The sequence below is a fragment of the Rhinopithecus roxellana genome, chromosome 17 (genome assembly GCF_007565055.1).
Source record: "Rhinopithecus roxellana isolate Shanxi Qingling chromosome 17, ASM756505v1, whole genome shotgun sequence".
Classification (NCBI taxonomy): domain Eukaryota; kingdom Metazoa; phylum Chordata; class Mammalia; order Primates; family Cercopithecidae; genus Rhinopithecus; species Rhinopithecus roxellana.
In genome coordinates, this window is record NC_044565.1 from 111,580,700 (window position 1) to 111,605,516 (window position 24,817).

At 50.0% G+C, this 24,817-nt stretch overlaps 1 protein-coding gene across 4 annotated transcripts in view; it reads right to left on the minus strand.

The window, feature by feature from the left end:
- Positions 1 to 24,817, minus strand: part of CNNM4 (cyclin and CBS domain divalent metal cation transport mediator 4) — a 47,707-nt gene that overhangs the window by 13,878 nt on the left and 9,012 nt on the right. For all 4 annotated transcript variants that reach the window (XM_010362099.2, XM_010362098.2, XM_030921601.1 and 1 more), the window contains exon 2: positions 282 to 425. In XM_010362099.2, the coding sequence (XP_010360401.2) occupies positions 282 to 425 (144 nt within the window). The remainder of the gene's footprint in view (positions 1 to 281; positions 426 to 24,817) is intronic.

Sequence of the window (24,817 nt, forward strand, 5' to 3'; positions counted from 1 at the left end):
CTCCTGCTCTCCAGCCCCTAGTCCCACGCAGGAGCAGCGGGCTCTGGCTGGCAGGGTCCCGGGGTGACGCCAAGGCACGGAGGCCGAGGGTGAAGACAGCCTCCGGGCAATGCTCTCAGTAACCTGCTCCCTGCTCACCGTGGCCAGTGCAGGGCACCTGGCCACCGGGTCTCGGGATGCTAGGCCTCCTGTGTCCTGCACTATGGCCCTTCCAGCTAGGGACACCAGGTTTCCATCCAAGCAGGAAAGGGGTCCTGAGCCCTGTGGAGGGCTGGACTCACTGTACATGTCGGACTCATCCAGGATCTCCGACTTGATGATCTCCTCGATCACGTCCTCCAGGGTGACCAGGCCCAGGACCTCGTAGAAGGGGTCACCCTCACCCTCGTTGTTCACCTTCTGCACGATGGCCAGGTGGGACTTCCCTGCGGGACAAAGAAGCAGGTCAGACAAGAGTCCAGAGGCCAGTCATGAGACTCCCTCAACCAAAACATTAACTCTAGATGTAGGGTCATAAGTCACCAGGATGGGGTCATGGTGGTTTTTCTCTTTTGCAACTTTCCTGACATTTCTACTACCAACAGACATTGCTTTTATGAAAAGGAAAACTGAAAGTAATTTTTAAAAGCATTTTGTTAAGGACCGATTTTTTGTTTTTCTCTTTTCTTGTGGGGGAAGGACAGGGTCTAGCTCTGTTACCCAGGCTGGAGTGCAGTGGCACAATCATAGCTCACTGCAGCCTCCAACTTCTGGGCTCAAGAGATCCTCCCACCTCAGCCTTCTGAGTATCTGAGACCACAGGTGTGCTCCACCATGCCCGGCTAACTCTTTTATTTTTTGTAGAGATGGGTTTCACTATGTTGCTCTGCCTGGTCTCAAACTCCTGGCTCAAGCAGTCCTCCCATCTCAGCCTCCCAACGTGCTGGGGATACAGCCATGAGCCACCATGCCAGGCCAGGACTACTCGTTTAAATAGGATAAAAATGAGGGCCGGGCATGGTGGTTCAAGCCTGTAATCCCAGCACTTTGGGAGGCCGAGGCGGGCGCATCATGAGGTCAGGAGACCGAGACCATCCTGGTTAACATACTGAAACCCCGTCTCTACTAAAAAAAAAAATACAAACATTAGCCGGGTGTGGTGGTGGGTGCCTGTAGTCCCAGCTACTCGGGAGGCTGAGGCACGAGAATGGCATGAACCTGGGAGGTGGAGCTTGTAGTTAGCCGAGATCGTGTCACTGAACTCCAGCCTGGGTGACAGAGTGAGACTGCATCTCAAAAAAAATAAATAAATATAAATAAATAAATAAATAGGATAAAAATGGCAACACTGGGAGTGGTGGCTCACACCTGTAATCCCAGCACCTTGCGGGGCTGAAGCAGGCAGATTGCTTGAGGCCAGGAGTTTGAGACCAGCCTGGCCAACATGGTGAAAACCCATCTCTACTAAAAATACAAAAATTAGCCAGGCAAGGTAGTACACACCTGTAGTCCCAGCTACTTGGGAGGCTGGGGCAGGAGAATTGCTTGAACACAGGAGGCAAAGGTTGCAGTGAGCCAAGATCGCGCCACTGCACTCCAGCCTCGGCAACAGAGCAAGACTCTGTCTCAAAAAAAAAAAAAAAAAAAAAAAAGACCCTGCCTGGTGCCACTTATCGGGGCTTCTGGGACTCTTGGGGAAGGGAAAGACCCAAACTGACAAAGGCACAGAGAGGTCAAGCACTGTGATTAGGTGGGGCAGAGACTACAATCAGAGAGGGGCCACCCCCTCAACCCAAAGTGAGGGAAGGAGGCTGAGGTGGGGCAGGACCCTCCACAGAAACCTTATGGGGTGGCGGGTCCTCCCAGACCCGTTTTTGAAGGCCACACCCTGCTCTTATGGCCCCAGCCCCAGCGAGTGGCAACAGGGGCCAGCCAAGAAGGGCTGGGTCCACAGTCTAGGTGGAATGAATCCTGTGTGCCGTGCCCTACTCGCAGGAACACAGGTTTGGAGCAGCCTAGGAAGAAAGGCCCCCAGAAATCTGGGAAGGTCAAGTCAGGTCTTCTGCGTGGCTTCCCCTTCACAATCCAAGGGCCTCACTCTGGAGACTGAAGAACTCATCCTAAATACCCTCAGTGGAGGATGTTTTCCGGTCTTTAGGGCCACAGAAAATCCCCCAGCCCAAGATGGGCTATCAGAACTTCTAAGGGCCTCTTAGGGAGAACAGAGAGAATGCAAGGTCTCATGACTAAAGTGAAAACTCTCACAATACACCCCACATGATGGGGCTGAGTACTGCATTGTGAAAGTTCTTCACACACATGCCAGGGGCAATGATATATGTATTTCCCACTACAGGTTCTAGTCGAAAAACGTTTAGTGCATTGCCAGACAGAGCCGTGGCTGGACTCAACTGAAAATTCCCCAGTATCGGCTGGGCACCGTGGCTCACGCCTGTAATCCCAGCACTTTGGGAGGCCGAGGTGGGCGGATCACGAAGTCAGGAGATCGAGACCATCCTGGCTAACACAGTGAAACCCTGTCTCTACTAAAAATACAAAAAAAAATTAGCCGGGTGTCGTGGCGGGCGCCTGTAGTCCCAGCTACTCAGGAGGCTGAGGCAGGAGAATGGCGTGACCCTGGGAGGCGGAGCCTGCAGTGAGCCGAGATTGCGCCACTGCACTCCAGCCTGGGAGACGACAAGACTCTGCCTCAAAAAAAAAAAAGAAAAAGAAAAAGAAAATTCCCCAGTGTCTTTCTAGAGATGAGCCAACAAGTTCATGAGATCTGTGAGGCCCCCCAGCAGGGCGGCAGCGGGCCAGGCCAGGACCCCGGGGTCCGCCCCAGGCCTCTGTGCCTGCTGGAGGCTGTCCATACAGGAGTGCCCTCGAGAAAGACAGTGTCTGGAAGGGCCTGGGCATCCAGATAAACGATGTCATCACATGGGGATGGGAATTAAAGCAAGGCAGCTTTGACAGGCTGAGTATCCCTTATTCCTCACTGGGGAGCACAAGTGTTTCAGATTTCTGATTTTTTTGGATTTGGGAATATTTGCAGAATACACGCCATTGAGCACCCCAAATCTGAAAATCTGACCTACACAATGCTCCAGTGAGCATTTCTTTTGAGCATCATGTTGGTACTCAAAAAGCTTTGGATTTTGGAGCATTTGGGATGTTGGATTTTTGGATTCGGGATGCCCAACCTGTACCCCCTTTCAGATGGGCACCCTCTAAAAAGCCTGGTAATGCCCAGTTACGGCGGAGGATGGGGAAGACAAACAGGCCCTCACACATATCTGGCTGGTGGCCAGGTAAAAGGGTACAACATTTCAGGGGGCCAGTTGGTCAGGATGTCACAAAATCAAGGGTTCCTAATCTTGGACTTGGAAGGCCCACTTCTAGGAACTTACCCTAGGGAGAGGCAACCTTCACAAAATACACAAGAGAAGGGGGCTCTTGGCAACATTCCTTTTAACAGCCCGAAACCAGAAACAACCTAAGAAATAGCAGCAGGGCACAGGGACTCAACAGGGGCCACAGCAACAGGGCACAGGGACTCAACAGGGGCCACAGCAGCAGGGCACAGGGACTCAACAGGGGCCACAGCAGCAGGGCACAGGGACTCAACAGGGGCCACAGCCACTCAAGGGAGAACATGGCGGAGGTGGATGAATGAAGTGCGGAACGAAATCCAAGATACGCTATTAGTGAAACAGCAAGTCACAGAATGGAATGCATGGAGCCACCTGCCTGCACAGAAACAAAGCGGGTGTGTAGGCTTCAACTGCCCTGGAAGTGTCCGGAAGCAATAAGAGTGGTCGCCTTTGAGGGTGTTTGGAGTTTGGGAAGGAGGCTATTATGCCTCTCTGTAAACCCTTCTATACTGTTATATTTGATGGGCATATTTTACTTTTTTTTTTTTTTTTTTTTTTGAGACGGAGTCTTGCTCTGTGCCCCAGGCTGGAGTGCAGTGGCACAATCTCGGCACACTGCAAGCTCCGCCCCCCTGGGTTCACGCCATTCTCCTGCCTCAGCCTCCCGAGTAGCTGGGACTACAGGCTGCCCGCCACCACGCCCGGCTAATTTTCTTGTATTTTTAGTAGAGACGGGGTTTCACCGTGTTAGCCAGGATGGTCTTGATCTCCTGACCTCGTGATCCACTCGCCTCGGCCTCCCAAAGTGCTGGGATTACAGGCTTGAGCCACTGCGCCCGGCCATATTTTACTTTTATAATTTAAAAACAAAACAGACAAAATTACGGGGGAAAACAAAATTAAGGAGAAGAAAGGGAAAGGGCCATCTGTGCCTTCCAGTACCACAGAGCAAGCCCCAGGGAATGGGGGTGTGTCCTTTGACAAAGTTCAGTGAGCAGAACCTTGTTCAGACCCCCAAAGTCAGAAAACAACCTCCCCACTACATTCACATCCCTAATTACTCCACAGGCTCAGACCAAATCCTAACCAATGAAAGGCTGGTGGCCTCTCTCTTTATTTTTTTTGAGATGGAGTCTCAGGGCCGGGCGCGGTGGCTCAAGCCTGTAATCCCAGCACTTTGGGAGGCCGAGACGGGTGGATCACGAGGTCAGGAGATCGAGATCATCCTGGCTAACACGGTGAAACCCCAGTCTCTACTAAAAAATACAAAAAACTAGCCGGGCGAGGTGGCGGGCACCTGTAGTCCCAGCTACTCGGGAGGCTGAGGCAGGAGAATGGTGTGAACCCGGGAGGCAGAGCTTGCAGTGAACTGAGACCCGGCCACTACACTCCAGCCTGGGCAACAGAGCCAGACTCCGTCTCAAAAAAAAAAAAAAAAAAAAAGGGACAGAGTCTGGCTCTGTAGCCCAGGCTGGAGTGGCCCAGGCTGGAATACAGTGGTACAATCTCAGCTCACTGCAACCTTCACCTCCTGGGTTCAAACAATTCTCCTGTCTCAGCCTCCTGAGTAGCTGGGTGTGCACAACCATACCCGGCTAATTTTGCATTTTTAGTAGAGACGGGGTTTTGCCATGTTGGCCAGGCTGGTCTCAAACTCCTGACCTCAAGTGATCCTTCTGCCTCGGCCTCCCAGGGTGCTGGGATTATAGACGTGAGCCACCGCGCCCAGCCTGGCAGCCTCTCTTAAAGTGGAAACAGCCCTCCTATGGATGAGATGAGCTGATTCCCTGAGCAGGGTCTTGATACCACTCTCAGCCCCCCGCCTCCTCTCTGAGGCCCCTTGGTAGGATCCACTGCTGTGTGTGTGCACCCTCAGGTGGCAGCCAGCTGCACGACAGGCACTTTGTAGGTGTGCAGCCCTGGGCACCATGTACACGTTCACCCCTCCTCTGCAAGTTGAGCTTTGGGCACTGGCTGATGCCTGGCCAACTGAGGTTCCGCACGGAGGTTCCAGCCTAAGGGGCCAGTCAGTCACCCTCTGCAGGGTGAGCTTTGGGTCCCTGGGCTGTTTTTGCTTTTTTCTAATTTGTCTGTCCAGAGGACACATCTTTTTGTCCTGGTAGAATCTTCCCCTCCCCGGGCCAGAGAGCCTCTGGTCAAGGTCACCAATGACCTCTCATGGTGGAGTGTTATTCTCAGATGACCTGCTGACCAACAGTCACTCCCTCCTTTCCCCTGGAAGCCCTCCCAGTGCTCCTGACCGCAGGGGGCCACTGCTTCTCCCTGACCACTTAATGCTGGAGAGACTCAGAACTCAGTCTGTACACCTGGTCCCTTGCCTAGCAACTTTAAATACAAGTGTACAAGTGTCCCAGATAAATCTCTGCAGCCCTGTCCTCTCCCATGCCCTCCAGATTCCTCTATCCAAGTGCTGCCTGACGTCACTAATACCTTGAAATTAACACAGCCAAAACCCAGCTCATGCCCATCCCCCCAACACTCCTATCTCCCTTCATGGCAGCTCTGTCCCAGTTACTAGGCCCACGGGACAGTGAGCCCGACCTCCTCTTTCTTTTTTTTTGAGATGTACTCTTGCTCTGTCACCAGGCTGGAGTACAGTAGCGTAATCTCAGCTCACTGCAACCTCCACTTAGCAGGTTCAAGCGATTCTCCTGCCTCAGCCTACCAAGTAGCTGGGATTACAGGCGCCCACACCACGCCCAGCTAATTGTTTGTATTTTTTTTTTTTTTTTTTTTTTTTTTGAGACGGAGTCTTGCTCTGTCGCCCGGGCTGGAGTGCAGTGGCCGGATCTCAGCTCACTGCAAGCTCCGCCTCCCGGGTTCCCGTCATTCTCCTGCCTCAGCCTCCCGAGTCGCTGGGACTACAGGCGCCCGCCACCTCGCCCGGCTAGTTTTTTGTATTTTTAGTAGAGACGGGGTTTCACCGTGTTAGCCAGGATGGTCTCGATCTCCTGACCTCGTGATCCGCCCGCCTCGGCCTCCCACAGTGCTGGGATGACAGGCTTGGGCCACCGCGCCCGGCCTGTTTGTATTTTTAGTAGAGACGGGGTTTCACCGTGTTCGCCAGGATGGTCTCGATCTCCTGACCTCGTGATCCGCCCGCCTCGGCCTCCCAAAGTGCTGGGATGACAGGCTTGGGCCGCCGCGCCCGGCTAAAACTGTATTTTAATGAGCTACTTATGTTATTATTGATGACTATTCAATTGGCTGATTAGATTCCGGGGGTGGCGTCAGCTGGGTGCAGTGGCTCACACCTGTAATTCCAGTACTTAGGGAATCTGAGGCGGGTGGATGACCTGAGGTCAGGAGTTCGAGACCAGCCTGGCCAACATGGTGAAATCGTCTCAACTAAAAATACAAAAAATTAGCTGGGTGTGGTGGCAAGTGCCTATAATCCCAGCTAGTCAGGAGGCTGAGGCAGAAGCATCATTTGAACACAGGAGGCAGAGACCACGCCACTCCACTGTACTCTAACCTGGGCAAAAGAGAAACACTTCGTCTAAAAAAAAAAAAAGCATGAAAATTAAAACAATACATCTACAGCTGAAAATCCACATTTTTCAAAGTAGTCCTTAGTCAATGAAAAATGATTGAGGAAACACAGCAAAATGTTAGTATTTGCTTGAGCCATATACAATTGCTGATGTTCCATTTCATTTTACCAAAACCAGCAATTCATGTGGCTTAATCTATGTATGGGGGATTCAGGATGGTTTCTATTTTCTTTTTATACTTTCCTATATAAAAAGTCCAGATTTTTCATAATGAATAGTATTAATTTCTTTCTTTTTTTTCCCCTTTTTCTTTTGTTTTTTTTTTTTTGAGATGGAGTCACTCGCTCTTTTGCCCAGGCTGGAGTGCAGTGGCATGATCTCACCTCACTACAACCTCCACCTCCCGGGTTCAAGCAGTTCTGCCTCAGCCTCCTGAGTAGCTGCGATTATAAGGATGTGCCACCATGCCTGGCTAATTTTTGTATTTTTTTTTTTTTTTTTTTTTTTGAGACAGAGTCTCACTCTGTTGTTCAGACTGGAGTGCAGTAGTATGATCTCAGCTTACTCCAACCTCCACCTCCCCGGATCAAGCAATTATCCTCTCGCAGCCTCCCAAGTAGCTGGGACTACAGGCACAGGCCACCATGCCAAGCTAATTTTTGTATTTTTAATAGAGACAGGGTTTCACCATACTGGCCAGGCTGGTTTCGAACTTCTGACCTCAGGTAATCCACCCACCTCAGACTCCCAAAGTGCTGGGATTACAGGCATGAGCCGTTGCGCCTGGCCAGATTTTTGTATTTTTAGTAGAGATGGGGTTTTACCATGTTGCCCAGGCTGATCTCTAAAACCTGACCTCAAGTGATCCATCCACCCACCTCGGCCTCCCAAAGTGCTGGGATTACAGGCGTGAGCTACCATGCCTGGCCAATAGTATTAATTTCATAATCAGAAAAAAAAAAAAAAAAAAAAAAACACATTCATTAGGCCGGGCACAGTGGCTCACGCCTGTAATCCCAGTACTTTGGGAGGCCAAGGCGGGTGGGGAGGTCAGGAGTTCGAGACCAGCCTGACCAACATGGAGAAACTCCATCTCTACTAAAAATACAAAGTTAGCCGAGTGTGGTGGCACATGCCTGTAATTCCAGCTACTCAGGAGGCTGAGGCAGGAGAATCGCTTGAAGCCAGGAGGTGGAGGTTGCGATGCGCCGAGATCGTGCCATTCACCCCATCTTGGGCAACAACAGTGAAACTCTGTCTCAAAAAAACAAACAAACAAACAAACACATCCATTAAATTAACTTTAAAAAAACTCTAGGCCGGCGTGTTGGCTCATGCCTGTGATCTCAGCACTTTGGGAGGCTGAGAAGGGTGGATCATGAGGTCAGGAGTTCAAGACCAGCCTGACCAACATGGTGAAACCCCGTCTCTACTAAAAATACAAAAATTAGTCAGGCACTGTGGCACGCACTTGTAATCCCAGCTACTCAGGAGGCTGAGACAGGAGAATCACTTGAACCTGGGAGGCGGAGGTTGCAGTGAGCCGCGGTCGTACCACTGTTCTCCAGCCTAGGTGACAGAGCAAGACTCCATCTCAAAAAATAAATAAATATATAAATAATAAATAATTAAGAATTAATAAAATAAAATTCTAATACTGCTTCCTCTGGGACTTCAGGGTTCCTGAGCCTTCCCAAGTACTTTCCAAGCACTGCAAGAAAGGGAGACCCAGAAAGAAGGTGCCTGGCACCCTGGCTGTCCCCACTGTCTTCTCCAGGCTTTGCCTGGTGGCATGCTTGCCCACTCTGCCCTTCAGCGACCTCTGTCCAGCAGCAGCCAGGTGGGACCGTGCCCTCCACAGTCAGAGAACAGCATGTGAGGCCTCCAGAAACCCCGGAGGGCTGGGCAGACCACAGGTGCCAGTCTCAGCCTCCCTTACGGCTCCCTCACAGCTGGCGCAGGTGCAAGGAGTGAGGATCCCAGCCCCACCTGAGTCTCTCACAGCTCCTCCTGCTCCCCAGCCTCCATGTCACCTCTTTATCCTTCTGCCCTGGGCTCAAACATGAGCTCTGGGTGCCCATGTCGGCTCTTAGGACCCTGGACCCCGACCCATTTCTTTCCTTTACAGCTCTGTGCCATTGGCTGACCGGCGTCTATCTCCCACTGACCAGGCTGCAGCCCAGCGAGGCCTGAGTAGTGCCCTCACTCCTCGCCACACTACCCCAACCCCTCCCACCGTGCCTGGCACAGCAGGTGCTCCACACCCCTGCTGGATACAGAAAGGATGGCCCCGCCCTGCACAATGTCCATTTTAGCAAACTGCTGTGTCTTCCTTCCCCGCCCTCCATAAAAAAGACTTTACAGTCCCTCAAAGCCCTTAAGAAAAACATATTACAGGTGCCGGGTTACAAAGTCCACAAGGGCCCTGAGAGGGCCCTACTCACCAGCTCCAGCTGCCTTTTCTCATGGGGAAAAGCCAGGGGCCCCAGAACAGACCAGGGATTCCCACCACCCAAGAAGGAGTCCTCTGCTTCCTACTCACTGAGTCTCCCAGGAAGGTCCAGCCTCTGAGATCCCAGGGGCCTAGGATGGTCCCACGCTCTCAGGACCTCCCATGGGAGAGGTGCGGACTGGGCTGACTGAAAGCCACAGGCTTGGGACCTGGGTCCACACCTGCAGATGGCTGAGCACCCTGATTTCTTGGCGATTCTCTGCGCTTTCCTCCCTTCACCCAAGCTCCCGCAGGATTAAGCTGGCTATTAATAGTGCTGACCTCAACTGCCTGGATGACTGGCGGCCAGCCCAGCAAGAAGGCAGAGCCAGGGACAGGAGAGGAACCAGCCAGAGTGACAAGCCCCTGCCCTCTAGCCTCAGGGAGGGCAGCCAGGCTCATCTGTAATCCTAAGCAGGGCTCATCTGTGTTACTCCCTTTCTCCCAGAGACACAGCTGGCAGTCAGGGCAGTCAGTCCAGGCAAAGGCCAGAAGACCAGAAGGCTGCCGTGGCCCAGCAGGCAGGCCATACACTGTACACTCGCTAGGCTTTGAGACAGAGTGAGACCCTGTCTCAAAAAAACAAAAAAAGATTACAGTGATTAAAACAGTGCAGTACTGGACCAGGCGCAGTGGCTCGTGCTTATAATCCCAGCACTTTGGGAGGCCAAAACGGGCGGATCACTTGAGATCAGGAGTTAAGGACCAGTCTGGTCAACATGGTGAAACCCTGTCTCTACTAAAAATACAAAAATTGGTTAGGCGTGGTGGCACAGGCCTGAAATCCCAGCTACTCAGCAGGCTGAGGCAGGAGAATCACTTGAACCTGGGAGGCAAAAGTTGTAGTGAGTTGAGAACATACCACTGCACTCCAGCCTGGGCAACACAGCCAGACTCTGTTTCAAAAACAAACAAAACCAAAACAGTGCAGTACTGGAGAGAACAATGGAATTCATTTTACTTCAACTCTTTTTAGAAAGGGTCTCATTCTGTTACCCAGGCTGCAGTACAGTGGCACGATCGCAGCTCACTGCAACCGTGACTTCCTGGGCTCAAGTGAACCTCCCACCTCAGCCTCCCAAGTAGCTGGGACTACAGGGGCATGCCACTAAGCTCAGCTAATATTTTAAAAGGCTGGGCATGGTGGCTCACGCCTGTAATTCCAGCACTTTGGGAGGCCAAGGTGGGTGAATCACGAGGTCAGGAGATCAAGACCATCATGACTAACACAGTGAAACCCCGCCTGTACTAAAAATACAAAAAATTAGCCGGGCGTGGTGGTGGGTGCCTGTAGTCCCAGCTACTCGGGAGGCTGAGGCAGGAGAATGGCGTGAAACCAGGAGGCGGAGCTTGCAGTGAGCCGAGATCAGGCCACTGCACTCCAGCCTGGGGGACAGGGCGAGACTCTGTCTCAAAAAAAAAAAAAAAAAAAAAAAAATTTTTGTAGAGATGAGGTCTCACTATGCTGCCCAGGCTGACCTCGAACTCCTGGGCTCAAGCGATCCTCCCGCCATGGCCTCCCCAAATGCTGGGACTGTAGGTGTGAGCCACCATGCCTGGCTTATGGACAGAAATAAACTTCAACAAACTGCAAATACTGAATATATTAAATCTGGTATATTAAACTGTGGGAGAAAAGAGAGATTATTCAATGAAAGGTATTGGGCTAACTGCTCCAAAGTCACTGTTTTATACCAGACTTATAAATCCATAAGAAAAATCACTAGCTTAATTTTAGATAGAAATACAATAAATACAAACAAAATCTAAGGAAATCCAAATTTTCAAAATGAACTTATTTTTTACCTATCATATTAGCCAAGATTTCAGAGATTAGTACTCTCAGTGTTGGCAGGAGAACTACCTACCGTTGGAAGTTCAATTTTTTCTTCAGAAATTTGGCAGTATGTGCCAAAATGTAAAATGTGCAAGACCTTGGACTCCGCCATTTCTCCCAATCCTAGGAAGTGACCTTAATACAAAGGAAACACCCAGGCCAGCATGCAAGGTGTGCCCAGGACGGCCTGCCAATGTTGTTTGTAACAGTATTGCAGGACTTTTAAAAAGGCTGACTCAGACATGAATTGATCTCAAGAGATGGTGATTCACTATTTGTGTAAAAAGTTCCAAAACAGTAGAGTAGGAAGGACGGCTGGTTTTCTTCACTTTTGCTTAATGCATTTTATACTTAACATATGCTATTTTTTATTTTTACTTTTTTTTTTTTTTTTTTTTCCCAAGACGAGTCTCCCTCTGTTGCCCAGGCTGGAGTGCCATGGAGCAATCTTGGCTCACTGCAAGCTCCGCCTCCCGGGTTCACGCCATTCTCCTGCCTCAGCCTCCCGAGTAGCTGGGACTACAGGCGCCCGCCACCTCGCCAGGCTAATTTTTTGTATTTTTAGTAGAGACGGGGTTTCATCGAGTTAGCCAGGATGGTCTCGATCTCCTGACCTTGTGATCTGCCCGACTCGGCCTCCCAAAGTGCGGGGGATTACAAGCGTGAGCCACTGCGCCCAGCCTGTTTTTACTCTCCTAGTTAGAAACTACTTTCATGTTGTGGGGGAAGCAATATGGTTTGTTGCTGACTTGGTAGAAGAAAATACACCAAAATATCCACATTTTGGATGATGGGATAAGAGGGACTTTTTTTTTTTTTTTTGAGACAGAGTCTTGCTCTGTTACCCAGGCTGGAGTGCAGTGGTGCGATCTCGGCTCACTGCAACCTCCGCTTCCCAGGTTCAAGCGATTCTCATGCCTCAGCCTCCCAAGTAGTTGGTATTACAGGCCCCCGCCACCACGCCCAGCTAATCTTTTGTATTTTTTAGTAGAGACGGGGTTTCACCATGTTGCCAGGTTGGTCTAGGAACTCCTGACCTCGTGATCCACCCACCTGGGCCTCCCAAAGTGCTGGGATTACAGGCATGAACCACCTCACCTGGCCATGTGACTTCCATTTCTTAATCATTTTCAACTTTTCTAAAAGTTTCTATAATATACTACTTTTTAAGAACCTTTTTTTTTGAGACGGAGTCTTGTTCTGTCACCCAGGCTGGAGTGCAATAGCGCAATCTCAGGTCACTGCAGCCTCCGCCTCCCAGGTTCAAGCAATTCTCCTGCCTCAGCATCTTGAGTAGCTGGGATTACAGGCACGTGCCACCACGCCTGGCTAATTTTTGTGTTTTTAGTAGAGAGGGGGTTTCGCCATGTTAGCCAGGCTCGTTTCAAACTCCTTACCTCAGGTGATCCACTCACCTCAGCTTCCCAAAGTACTGGGATTACAGACGTGAGCTGCCGTGCCATGGCTATCTTTACTTTTTAAAAATTACTTTTATCTTTTTTTTTTTTTTCTTGAGATGGAGTCTCGCTCTGTCACCCAGGCTGGAGTGCGGTGGTGCAATCTCAGCTCACTGCAAGCTCTGCCTCCCGGGTTCACACCATTCTCCTGCCTCAGCCTCCCGAGTAGCTGAGACTACAGGCGCCCGCCACCACTCCCGGCTAATTTTTTGTATTTTTTAGTAGAGACGGGGTTTCACCGTGTTAGCCAGGATGGTCTGGATCTCCTAACCTCGTGATCCACCCGCCTCAGGCTCCCACAGTGCTGGGATTACAGGCGTGAGCCACCGCGCCTGGCATTTTTATCTTTTTCTAGGAGACAGGGTCTCTCTCTGTTGCCCAGGCTGGACAGCAGTGGTGCAGTCATAGCTCACTGCAGCCTAGAGAGCCTGGGCTCAAATACTCCTCCCACCTCAGCCTCCAGAATAGCTGGGACTACCAGCATGTGCTACCACGCCCAGCTAATTTTTTTGTGTTTTATTTTTTGAGACAAGGTCTCATTCTGTGGCCCAGGCTGGAGTGCAGAGTGACAGGATCACAGCTCACTGTAGCCTAGGCCTCCTGGACTCCACTGATCCTCCCACCTCAGCCTCCCAAGTAGCTTGGATTACAGGCCATCATGCCCGGCCAACTTTCGTATTTTTTGTAGAGATGGGGTTTCGCTGTGTTGCCCAGTTGGTCTCAAACTCTGGGGCTACAGGAATCCTCCTGCCCGAGCCTCCCAAAGTGCTAAGATTACAGGTGTGAGCCACTGCACCTGGACTTTGGTTTTAGTTCTTTAAATTTTTTTATGTGTTCATTCTATAATACATGTACTAGTATAATAGGACATGTATATAATTTTTGAATGAATGGAGGCACAAACAAAAAAAAAGGTTTCAATATAGGGGCAAGATGAAAAGCTTGAAGAGCTCCCTTTAGAATACCCCCGTAAATGCTGAGTGCAGTGGCTCACGCCTGTAATCCCAGCACTTTGGGAGGCCAAGGCAGGAGGATCATCTGAGGCCAGAAGTTTGAGACCAGCCTGGCCAACATGGTGAAATCCTACTCTACTAAAAACACAAAAATTAGCTGGGTGTGGTGGTGCCCACCTATAATCCCAGCTGCTCAGGAGGCTGAGGCATGAGAATCGCTTGAACCTGGGAGGCAGAGGTTGCAGTGAGCCGAGATTGCGCCACTGCACTCCAGCCTCGGTGACAGAGCCAGACTCTATCTCAAAAAGAAAAAATAGCCCCATAAAGATATCTATGCCTCAGGTGCCTCTTCACACAGGACATGGGGTCAACCTCCCTTTGCCATCAACCTGTCAAGATGACCATGTTCCCAGGAGAGTGATGCCCTACATCTACTGCCAATCCCACTCTTCCTCGGAGGAAGCTAAGGCCCAGAGAAGTCACGCCCAGGGTCACACCACAAGGGGTGATCAGGCTGGGATACAGAAATGGGATTTGTGCTACAGATAGCCTTCTTCCTTTAACACAAGCCCATAGCGGGTGAAGCTATTGACAAACTAATGATGGGAACTCTAAGACTGGTCCCTCACCCTGGAGACAGGTCTTCATGCCTCTGATTTTCCATTTAGCTAATAGCCTCTAGATTTTTAAGCTCTTACTATGGAAAATATCAAGCATATACAAAAGTAGAGATAATAATCTAATTACACCTTCACCCGACAATTAACAGCTCCTCATGGCAAGCCCTGCTTCCTCTCTACTCCCACTTGCTCTACTCACTGATTTTGAAGCAAAGCCCAGATTTTATCTGTAAACATGTACCCATTTTACCTGCAAATATTTAATATTTCAATATGTATCTCTAAAAGATAAGGACTTATCAAACGGTCCTCCCACCTCGGCCTCCCAAGTAGCTGGGACTACGGGCTCATGCCACCACACCCAGCTAATTTTTTTATTTTTAGTAAAGACAGGGTCTTCTGGGCTCAAGCAATCCACTCGTCTCAGCCTCCCAAGGTGCTGGGATTACAGGCGTGAGCCACCGCGCCTGGCCGATGCCAAAATCCTAAATAAAGATATTGGCAAATCAAATACAGTGATGTGTAAATTGTGTAAATAGAATAATATGACTAAGTTAGTTCTACTCCAGTTATGCAATAAATTTGGGATTCACATTCAAAAATCAATCAGTGCATTTCAGAATAAAGAAAATAGATTATTCGGCCGGGCGTGGTGGCTCAAGCCTGTAATCCCAGCACTTTGGGAGGCCGAGACGGGTGGATCACGAGGTCAGCAGATCGAGACCATCCTGGCTAACACGGTGAAACCCCGTCTCTACTAAAAAATACAAAAAACTAGCCGTGCGAGGTGGCGGGCACCTGTAGTCCCAGCTACTCGGGAGGCTGAGGCAGGAGAATGGCGTAAACCCGGGAGGTGGAGCTTGCAGTGAGCTAAGATCCGGCCACTGCACTCCAGCCCGGGCAACAGAGCGAGACTCCATCTCAAAAAAAAAAAGAAAAGAAAAGAAAATAGATTATTCAATAATCTCAACAGATACAAAAAGAGCATTTGGCAAAATTCAACACCTATTCATCATAAAAATTCTTAGCAAACTAAGGGGAGAAGGGAACCTCCTTGATCTGATAAAGGAAATCTATGAAAAACCCTAGCAAAATCATATAAAATGATCAACTTTGAAAGCCTTCCCGCCGGGCGCGGTGGCTCAAGCCTGTAATCCCAGCACTTTGGGAAGCCGAGACGGGCGGATCACGAGGTCAGGAGATCGAGACCATCCTGGCTAACACGGTGAAACCCCGTCTCTACTAAAAACTACAAAAAACTAGCCGGGCGAGGTAGCGGCGCCTGTAGTCCCAGCTACTCGGGAGGCTGAGGCAGGAGAATGGCGTGAACCCGGGAGGCGGAGCTTGCAGTGAGCTGAGATCCGGCCACAGCACTCCAGCCCGGGTGACAGAGCGAGACTCCGTCTCAAAAAAAAAAAAAAAAAGAAAAAGAAAGCCTTCCCAGGAGTTCCAAAATAGCCTGGGCAACATGGTGAAGACCAAGCAGGTGATTACCCAGTCTGGGCTTTGAACTGCCCCACCTCCAGGGGAGGGACGGGTCTAGAGATTGGGTTCAATCCTGTGGTGAATGACTTAATCAAACATGAGTATGTAATGAGGTCTGGATAAAAACTCTGGACTCCAAAGATCACAGAGCTTCCTGGTTGGTGAATACATTAACATATCTAGAGAGAGTGCCCCGATACCAAGGCAGAGGGCGTGAAGCTCTTCTAGGACCGACCAAGCCTTGTCCTATGTGTATCCTTCAAAATAAAACTGTAATCAGGGCCGGGCATGGTGGCTCAAGCCTGTGATCTCAGCATTTTGGGAGGCCAAGGCAGAGGATCACTTAAGCCCAGGAGTTTGAGGCTGCAGTGAGCTATGATTGCGCCACTGTGCTCTAGCCTGGGCAACAGAACAAGACCCTGTCTCTTGGCTGGGCGCGGTGGCTCACGCCTGTAATCCCAGCACTTTGGGAGGCCAAGGAGGGTGGATCACAAGGTCAGGAGAGCGAGACCATCCTGGCTAACACAGTGAAACTCCATCTCTACTAAAAAACACAAAAAATTAGCCGGGCATGGTGCGGGTGCCTGTAGTCCCAGCTACTCGGGAGGCTGAGGCAGGAGAATGGCGTGAATCCGGGAGGCGGAGCTTGCAGTAAGCCAAGATTGCGCCACTGCACTCCAGCCTGGGTGACAGAGCGAGACTCCATCTCAAAAAAAAAATAAGAGTTTGAGACCAGCCTGGCCAACATGCTGAAACCTCGTCTCTACTAAAATACAAAAATTAGCTGGGTATGGTGGCACGTGCCTGTAGTCCCAGCTACTCAGGAGGCTGAGGCAGGAGAATCACTTGAACCCAGGAGGCAGAGGTTGCAGTGAGCCGAGATCACACCACTGCACTCCAGCCTGGCGACAAAGTGAGACTCCATCTAAAAAAAAAAAAAAAATGTCAAGGCTTTGAGTTGTTCTGTAAATTCAGTGCGATTCCATAAAATTCCCAGGTAAAAAGCTAAGATAAGCTAAGACAATCTTGAAGACCAAAGGGCTTAACATTACCAGATGTCAAAACTTATTATAAAATTACTGCAATTATGCCAATATAGTTACTGGAGCAAAGAAAAAGAAACAGATCAATGAAATCGAAGAGTCCAGAGAGACCTGCATGTACACCACAGTCCAGTGAGAAAAGGGATCTTTTCAATACAAAGTCCTGGGTATCATATGGACCTTTTTTTTTTTTTTTTTTGAGACGAGGTAGGCTGGAGGGCAGTCTCCAGGCTGGAGGGCTGCCCAGGCTGGAGGGCAGTAGCACAATCTTAGCTCACTGCAACTTCTGCCTCCCAGGCTCAAATGACCGTCCCACCTCAGCCTCTGAGTAGCTGGGATCAAAGGTGCATGTCACCACACCCAGCTAATTTTTGTATTTTTGGTAGAGACAGGGTTTCACCACGTTGTGCAGGCTAGTCTCAAACTCCTGAGTTCAAATGATTCCATACAGCTTTTAAAGAAAGAATATTGGCCAGGTGCGGTGGCTCATGCCTGTAATCCCACACTTTGGGAGGCCAAGGCAGGCAGATCACAAGGCCGGGAGATCGAGACCATCCTGGCTAACACAGTTAAACCGCATCTCTACTGAAAAAATGTAAAAAATTAGCCAGGCGTGGTGGCGGGCGCCTGTAGTCCCAGCTACTTGGGAGGCTGAGGCAGGAGAATGGCATGAACCCGGGAAGTGAAGCTGGCAGTGAGCCGTGATCACACTACTGCACTCCAGCCTGAGTGACAGAGCTAGACTCCGTCTCAAAAAAAAAAAAAAAAAAGAATTATTAACCTCTAACTCACATCAAAAACAAAAATAAGTTCCATAAGGATTACAGATCTAAATGCAAAAAATAAATGATACAGTTTCTAGAAGATGGCACAGGAGTCTGCCCCTGGCATGCACTGACCTTCCCTTCTCTTGCCAGCACCGTGCCTCACCAGATGCAAAACCTCATCTGGGTCTTCCCAACCCCCGAAACTGTGAGCCAAACAAACTTAAACTGTTTATAAATCACCCAGTCTCGGCCGGGTGCGGGGCCTCACACCTGTAATCCCAGCACTTTGGGAGGCCAAGGCAGGTGAATCACCTGAGGTCAGGAGTTCAAGACCAGCCTGGCCAACACGGTGAAACCCCATCTCTACCAAAAACATAAAAAATTAGCTGAGTGTGGTGGCACGCACTTGTAATCCCAGCTATTCAGGAGGCTAAGGCAGGAGAATCACTTGAACCCAGGAGGTGGAGGTTGCAATGAGCCAAGATCGTGCCACTGCACTCCAGATTGAGCAACAAAGCGAGACTCTGTCTCAAAAAAAAAAAAGAAAACCACACACAAAGTAGCTGGGTGTGGTGGCGTACACCCGTGGACCCAGCTACTCAGGAGGTTGTAAAGTGGAATATATTGCTTGAGCCTGGGAAGTTGAGGCTATAGTGAGCCATGATGGTATCACCGCACTCCAGCCTACGTGACACAGAGACTGTATCTCAAAAAACAAATAAAAAGGCAAGGCAAACAACCTCTTAGAAAACAGGCAACAGGCCGGGCGCAGTGGCACATGCCTGTAATCCCAGCACTTTGGGAGGCCGAGGCGGGTGGATCACAAGGTCAAGAGATTGAGACCATCCTGGCCAACATGGTGAAATCCCATTTATACTAAATATACAAAACTTAGCTGAGTGTGGCGGCACGCTCCTGTAGTCCCAGCTACTCAGGAGGCTGAGGCAGGAGAATTGCTTGAACCCAGGAGGTGGGGGTTGCAGTGAGCCAAGACTGTGCCATTACACTCCAGCCTGGGCAACAAGAGTAAAACTCCGTCTCAAAAAAAGAACACAGGTAACAGACACCAACGAAAAGAAGAGTCAAATGGACAATGAGCATACAAAAATGTGCTCAATATCATATTTCACTAGGGAAATCTAAATTAAAACCACAATGAAGCTGGGCTCAGTGGCTCATGCCTGTAATCCCAGCACTTTGGGAGGCCAAGGCGAGAGGATCACAAGGTCGGGAGTTCGAGGCCAGCCTAGCCAACATGGTTAAACCCCATCTCTACTAAAAATACAAAAAAATTAGCCTGGTGTAGTGGCTCATGCCTGTAATCTCAGCTACTCAGGAGGCTAAGGCAGGAGAATTGCTTGAACCCATGAGACAGAGCTTGCAGTGAGCCGAGATGCACCACTGCACCCCAGCCTGGGCGACAGAGCCAGACTCCATCTCAAAACCACAATGAGGGGGATGAAAAGTGGTTGATTAGGCCGGGCGCGGTGGCTCAAGCCTGTAATCCCAGCACTTTGGGAGGCCGAGACGGGCGGATCACGAGGTCAGGAGATCGAGACCATCCTGGCTAACATGGTGAAACCCCGTCTCTACTAAAAAAAATACAAAAAACTAGCCAGGGCGCGGTGGTGGGCGCCTGTAGTCCCAGCTACTCGGGAGGCTGAGGCAGGAGAATGGCGTAAACCCGGGAGGCGGAGCTTGCAGTGAGCTGAGATCCGGCCACTGCACTCCAGCCCAGGCAACAGAACAAGACTCTGTCTCAAAAAAAAAAAAAAGAAAAGAAAAAGAAAAAAAAGAAAATAGCTATTAGGTATCAATAAAAGTAAATTTTAAAACAACACAATAGCGGCCAGGCGCGGTGGCTCACGCCTGTAATCCCAGCACTTTGGGAGGCCGAGGCAGGTGGATCACGAGGTCAGGAGATCGAGACCATCCTGACCAACACGGTGAAACCCCGTCTCTACTAAAATACAAAAAATTAGCTGGGTGTGGTGGCACGTGGCCTGCGGTCCCAGCTACTCAGGCGGCTGAGGCAGAGGAATCACTTGAATCTGGGAGGTGGAGGTAGTGGTGAGCTGAGATCACTCCACTGCACTCCAGCCTAGGCGACAGCAAAACTCCATCTCAAAAAATAAAATAAAACTACAATGGCACAGTGGCTCCAGCCTGTAATCCCAGCACTTTAGGAGGCCGAGGAGGGAGGATCGCTTGAGGCCAGGAGTTCGAGACCAGCCTGGACAACAAGGGAAGACCACATCTCTACACAAATTTAAAAATTAGCCAGGCGCGGTGGCCCACATCTGTGGTCCCAGCTACTTGGGAGGCTGAGGTGGGAGGACTGCTTGAGCCTGGGAGGTTGGGCCTGCAGTGAGCTGTGATCATGCTACTGCACTCCGGCCTGGATGACAGAAAGAGACCCTGCCTCAAAACAAAAACAAAACACAACGAGACACAACCACGCACACACCTGAATGGCAAACATTAAACACATATACACATACTTGACAAGACCGGAGTTGGTGGGGATGGGAGTGAACACTGATACAAGCACTTTGGAAAACTCTCATCTCTACTGTCCCTGTGCCTTAGCGATCCCATTCCCGGGCATATTCCCAACAGAAATGCCTTCATATGTTCGGCAAGGTACACGCACAAGAGTGTTCTTAGCAGCATCATTTGTAACAGTCCCAAACTGGAAACAATGCAATGTCCATCAACAATATTATTGGTCATGTAAGGGAATATTATGACAGCAACAAAACGGAACGAATGACAGCTACACACAACATGGATGAAGCTCAGACTCTTAACATTCAGCAGAAGCCAGACACAAAAGTGTACATATGATATGATTCACTTACAAAAGTTTAGAAACAGAAAAAAATTGACCCAGGATGACTGAGGGAGCAGGGCAGGGACTGGGAGGGTGCATGGGGTCAGGGGTGGGCTTCCAGGGTGGGGGTAATGTTTTATTACTCAAGCTCAGTGGCAGTTAGGGGTGTTTGTACACAGGCTGTACACTTACGATTTATGCACTTTTCTCTATATTATGCATCAACAAAAAGTTTACCTAAAAAAAAAATCGCAAACCGACAGTACATTTTTTAGCATTGTTTAGCCTGAACTTACTGGAATCTCCCAATCTTCTGGCTTTTTTTTTTTTTTTTTTTTTGATATGGAGTCTTACTCTGTCTCCCAGGCTGGAGTGCAGTGGCACGATCTCTGCTCACTGCAACCTCCACCTCCTGGGTTCAAGCGAATCTCCTGCCTCAGCCTCTCAAGTAGCTGGGAGGACGGGCATACATCACACTCAGCTAATTTTTGTATTTTTGGTAGAGATGCGGTTTTGCCATGTTGGTCAGGCTGGTCTCGAACTCCTGACCTCAGGTGATCTACCCGCCCTGGCCACTCAAAGTGCTGGGATTACAGGCGTGAGCCACCGCACCCAGCCTGCTCTCTTTCTTACCAGCTGCAATCTCACTGCAAGGAGACACTGCATAGTGCTTTACAGCATGGCTTCTAGGGCCACATAGCCTGAGGTTGTTACTCAGCTGTCATGTGACTGGGAAAGACTGTTGGCCTCTCTGAGCCTCAGTTTCCCATCTACAGCACTTGGAGGATTAAATAATTACTCCATAAATGTTAACCACTGCTACAGGCACACGCATTTCCTGTTCTTTTTTTTTTTTTTAACTTTTTAATTTTTAAAAAAATTTTAAACACAGGGTCTCACTCTGCCACCCAGGCTGAAGTGCAGTGATGCAATCATAGCTCGTGTAACCTCAAACTCCTGGCCTCCAAGTGACTACAGATCTTTGTTGCAGAGGCAAGATGGGGCTCCAAGGGAACAGAGACTCAGCTGGTGGCCTCTTCCCTCCCTCCCTGAGACACCTGGGAGGCAGCAGAGGACCAGTGAAGCTGAAATGAAAACGCATGACTGGCAAACAGGGCTGTGCTCCTTCCTTCCCCTGCCCCTCCCACAGGGCAGCCCTCACATGATGCTCCCGCAGTCGGAACGCGGATGCGCTGGCAGTCAGGACGGCGGGCTTAACTTTCCCCATTTTGGAAGTGGGGGAAACTAAGTAAATGAGGAGAATTTCCTCTTTCACTTTCATTTTTTTCCATTGAGCTCTGCCTTCTGTTACCCTGACTATATACACTGGGGTCCAGATAAGATGGCATCTGAATTAGCATATAATTATATAGAGGATTCTTTTGAGCTCAGTGTCATTATTTATTTATTTATTTTTAATAAGCTTTCTATATTTAATTTTAATTTTTTTTTTTTTTTAGATGGAGTCTCCTATCACCCAGGCCGGAGTGCAGTGGTGTGATCTTGGCTCACTGCAACCTCTACCTCCTGGGTTCAAGGGATTCTCCAGCCCTAGCCTCCTCAGTAGCTGGGACTACAGGTACACGTACACGCCACCATATCCGGCTAATTTTTGTACTTTCAGTAGAGATGGGGTTTCACCATGGTGGCCAGGCTGATTTCAAACTCCTGGTCTGTCCGCCTCGACCTCCCAAAGTGCTGGGATTACAGACATGAGCCACTGTGCCTGGCCATTTCATTTAATTTTAAATTTTTGTGGGTACATAGAAGGTGTATCAGTGTATTTATAATTTCAAAAAAGCACCACCCTGAACAGCAGGGCAGCCTGCCAACAGAGACAGTGTATGAGAACCGCTGTGGCCACAGGTTGGCATCAATGCCAAATGGGGCACCTTTTGGATAATAGCAATAATAATTTTAAAAATAACTAATATTTACTGCATGATTACACAGTGCTGGGCACAGGGCTAAGCACTTTGCACACCTTACTTCACTTAGTCCTCACAGCAAGGTCTGAAGGGGACAGAGTCATCAACGTGGATGACCAGATCACTAGCAGCTGAAGAGAAAGTCACTCTTTTGGGCGTTTGATGAAATCAATTACACTGTACAATCATTTACTAATTTTTGAAACTGACTTTTAACTCTCAGGAAAGGTTCATGAGAGAGAGGCTTCCGTTTAAGGCGAGACTCCTGGTGACATTGCATGTGTGCGTAAATGCGGCTGTTTGAGAGCCTGCATGTGCACATGGGGGGTAGCAGGTGGGTGTGAACGTGTGAGAGTGGCCCTGCCTGTGCCTCTGGGAGGTGGGAGTGTGTGTACGCATGTGTGTGTGAGTGCCTGCCTGTGCCTGTGTGGGGGGTATGAGTGTGTGTGTGTGCATGGGTGACAACGAGCCTGCCTGTGCCTATGTGAAGGGTGTGTGTGTGTGTGTGTGTGCCCATGTGTGTGTGAGTCCCTGCCTGTGCCTTTGTGGGGGGTGTAAGTGTGTGTGCGCATGGGTGGGAGTGAGCCTGCCTGTGCCTATGTGGGGGTATGAGTGTGTGTGTGTGCATGTGTGAGTGCCTGCTTGTGCCTATGTGGGGGTATTAGTGTGGGTGCGTACATAGGTGGGAGTGGCCCTACCTGGGGTGGGGGAGGGATCCTCCTTGCACTGAGGCTCCAGGCTGCCTCCTGGCCAGAGACCAGGCGTTTCAGAGAGCCTGGGAAACCAGTCCTGCAACAACCCTACCCCTTCACAGTAAATCAGCCCTGCAGCATGGAAGCAACTCTGACCGTAACCTCTGGGGAAAGATCCAGCAACACCAAGTTTAACCCCCAGCAAAACAAACTAGCAGCTGTACATCCAGCCTCTGGGCTCACCTTCCCGCAGAGGCGCACAGCACTGCCCAGCCCTTGTCCTGGTGCAGATTCTCTGAGAGACTCCCAAAGGATGATGGGGATAAAATGGATTTCATTTCTTATCAGCGGGAAATCTGAAGAACCCATCTAAACTGTGTTCCAAAAAGCATGCAGACAAGGATTTCTTTGTTGTTGTTGTTTTTTTTTTTTTTGAGATGGAGTCTGGTTCTGTTGCCCAGGCTAGAGTGCAGTGGCACAATCTTGGCTCACTGCAACCTCCGCCTCCCAGGTTCAAGCAATTCTCCTGCCTCAGCCTCCCAAGTAGTTGGCAATTACAGGTGTGCACCACCACGACCGGCTAAATTTTTTTGTATTTTTTTAGTAGAGACAGGGTTTCACCATGTTGGCCAGGCTGGTCTCGAACTCCTGACTTCAGGTGATCCACCCGCCTCAGCCTCCCAAAGCACTGGGATTATAGGTGTGAACCACTGCACCCAGCCATGCTGTTTGTTATAAGGTTTTTGTTTTGTTGTTTTGTTTTTAATAGAGACAAGTTCCAGCAATGAGATGTATCTCTTTTATGGCTACGGACAAATAATAAACACTAATAAAAAAAGAAAGAAAGAAAATCCTCTAACAATGGAATAGGCACAGAAGTAAGGAGTCCAGGCTCTAGCCTATGACATAAGCCAGGGGTCCTCTATGGAGCCTCCGACCCTCTCACAACAGGACGTCCTAGTAAAACGAGAGGGGTAAGAGAGGGGCAGGGCAGGTGTAGCAGCAGACACCAGGGCTGGAGGAAATGGCAGCGACTGGCCAGCTGCTTCCCACCCCCTCAGCCGAGGACCAGCCGGGTACTTCTGGAAATTCTAGCACCTTCACACATCTCAGAGTCAGTTCTGCTAAGGAGTTCCAAGAATCCCTAAGACCACAAGAAGGCTTCGAGACAGCCTGTCCATCCCCCACAGGCTGGGGAGAAGGAACCAGGAGACTCTCCAAAAATCAGTCACCAAGGCAGCGATGAAGGCCTGGCCCAGGCTACCCTTCCACACACACTCTCCATGACTGTGCGGCCTTTCAGGAGCCAGCGCCCAGTGTGGGGCAACCATGCTGGCCCCTGCCCTCAAGGAGACTGGAGGCCTGTAGTAGTGACTCCTTCAGAGGGGCCAGGCTTCCTTCCCCTCAAAGATGTCCTTGCTGTTCAGTCAACCAGGTTCATGTGGGAGGGGTGCAGAGAGATGGCACCCAGGGATCCGCACCCCCAAGTCCCTCTAGCAAGGGATGGGAAGCAGCCCGAGAGGTCCGAGCCACACCCCCACAGCTGCTGCGGAGGATGGCGAGGCTCACCCCTCAGCCTTCAGGTCTTGTCCAGGCTCTCCCAGGGCAACATGTACCAGAGTGGAAAACGCCATGTCTACCCACCCTAGCAGATTCCGCCGAAATGTCTTTCCAGACTTTTACTTACAAGACAGGCCTCCCCTTCCTAAGGGCCCCGTGCTGATCCTGCAGGGCCGTTCCCTGATGTTGTGCTCCTATGTATTCACCCATTTTCAAGGTTAAACATCTGCTCGGTGCTTCCCGTCCTGACCAGAGGTGAGCAGAAAAACACTGGAGAGGGATT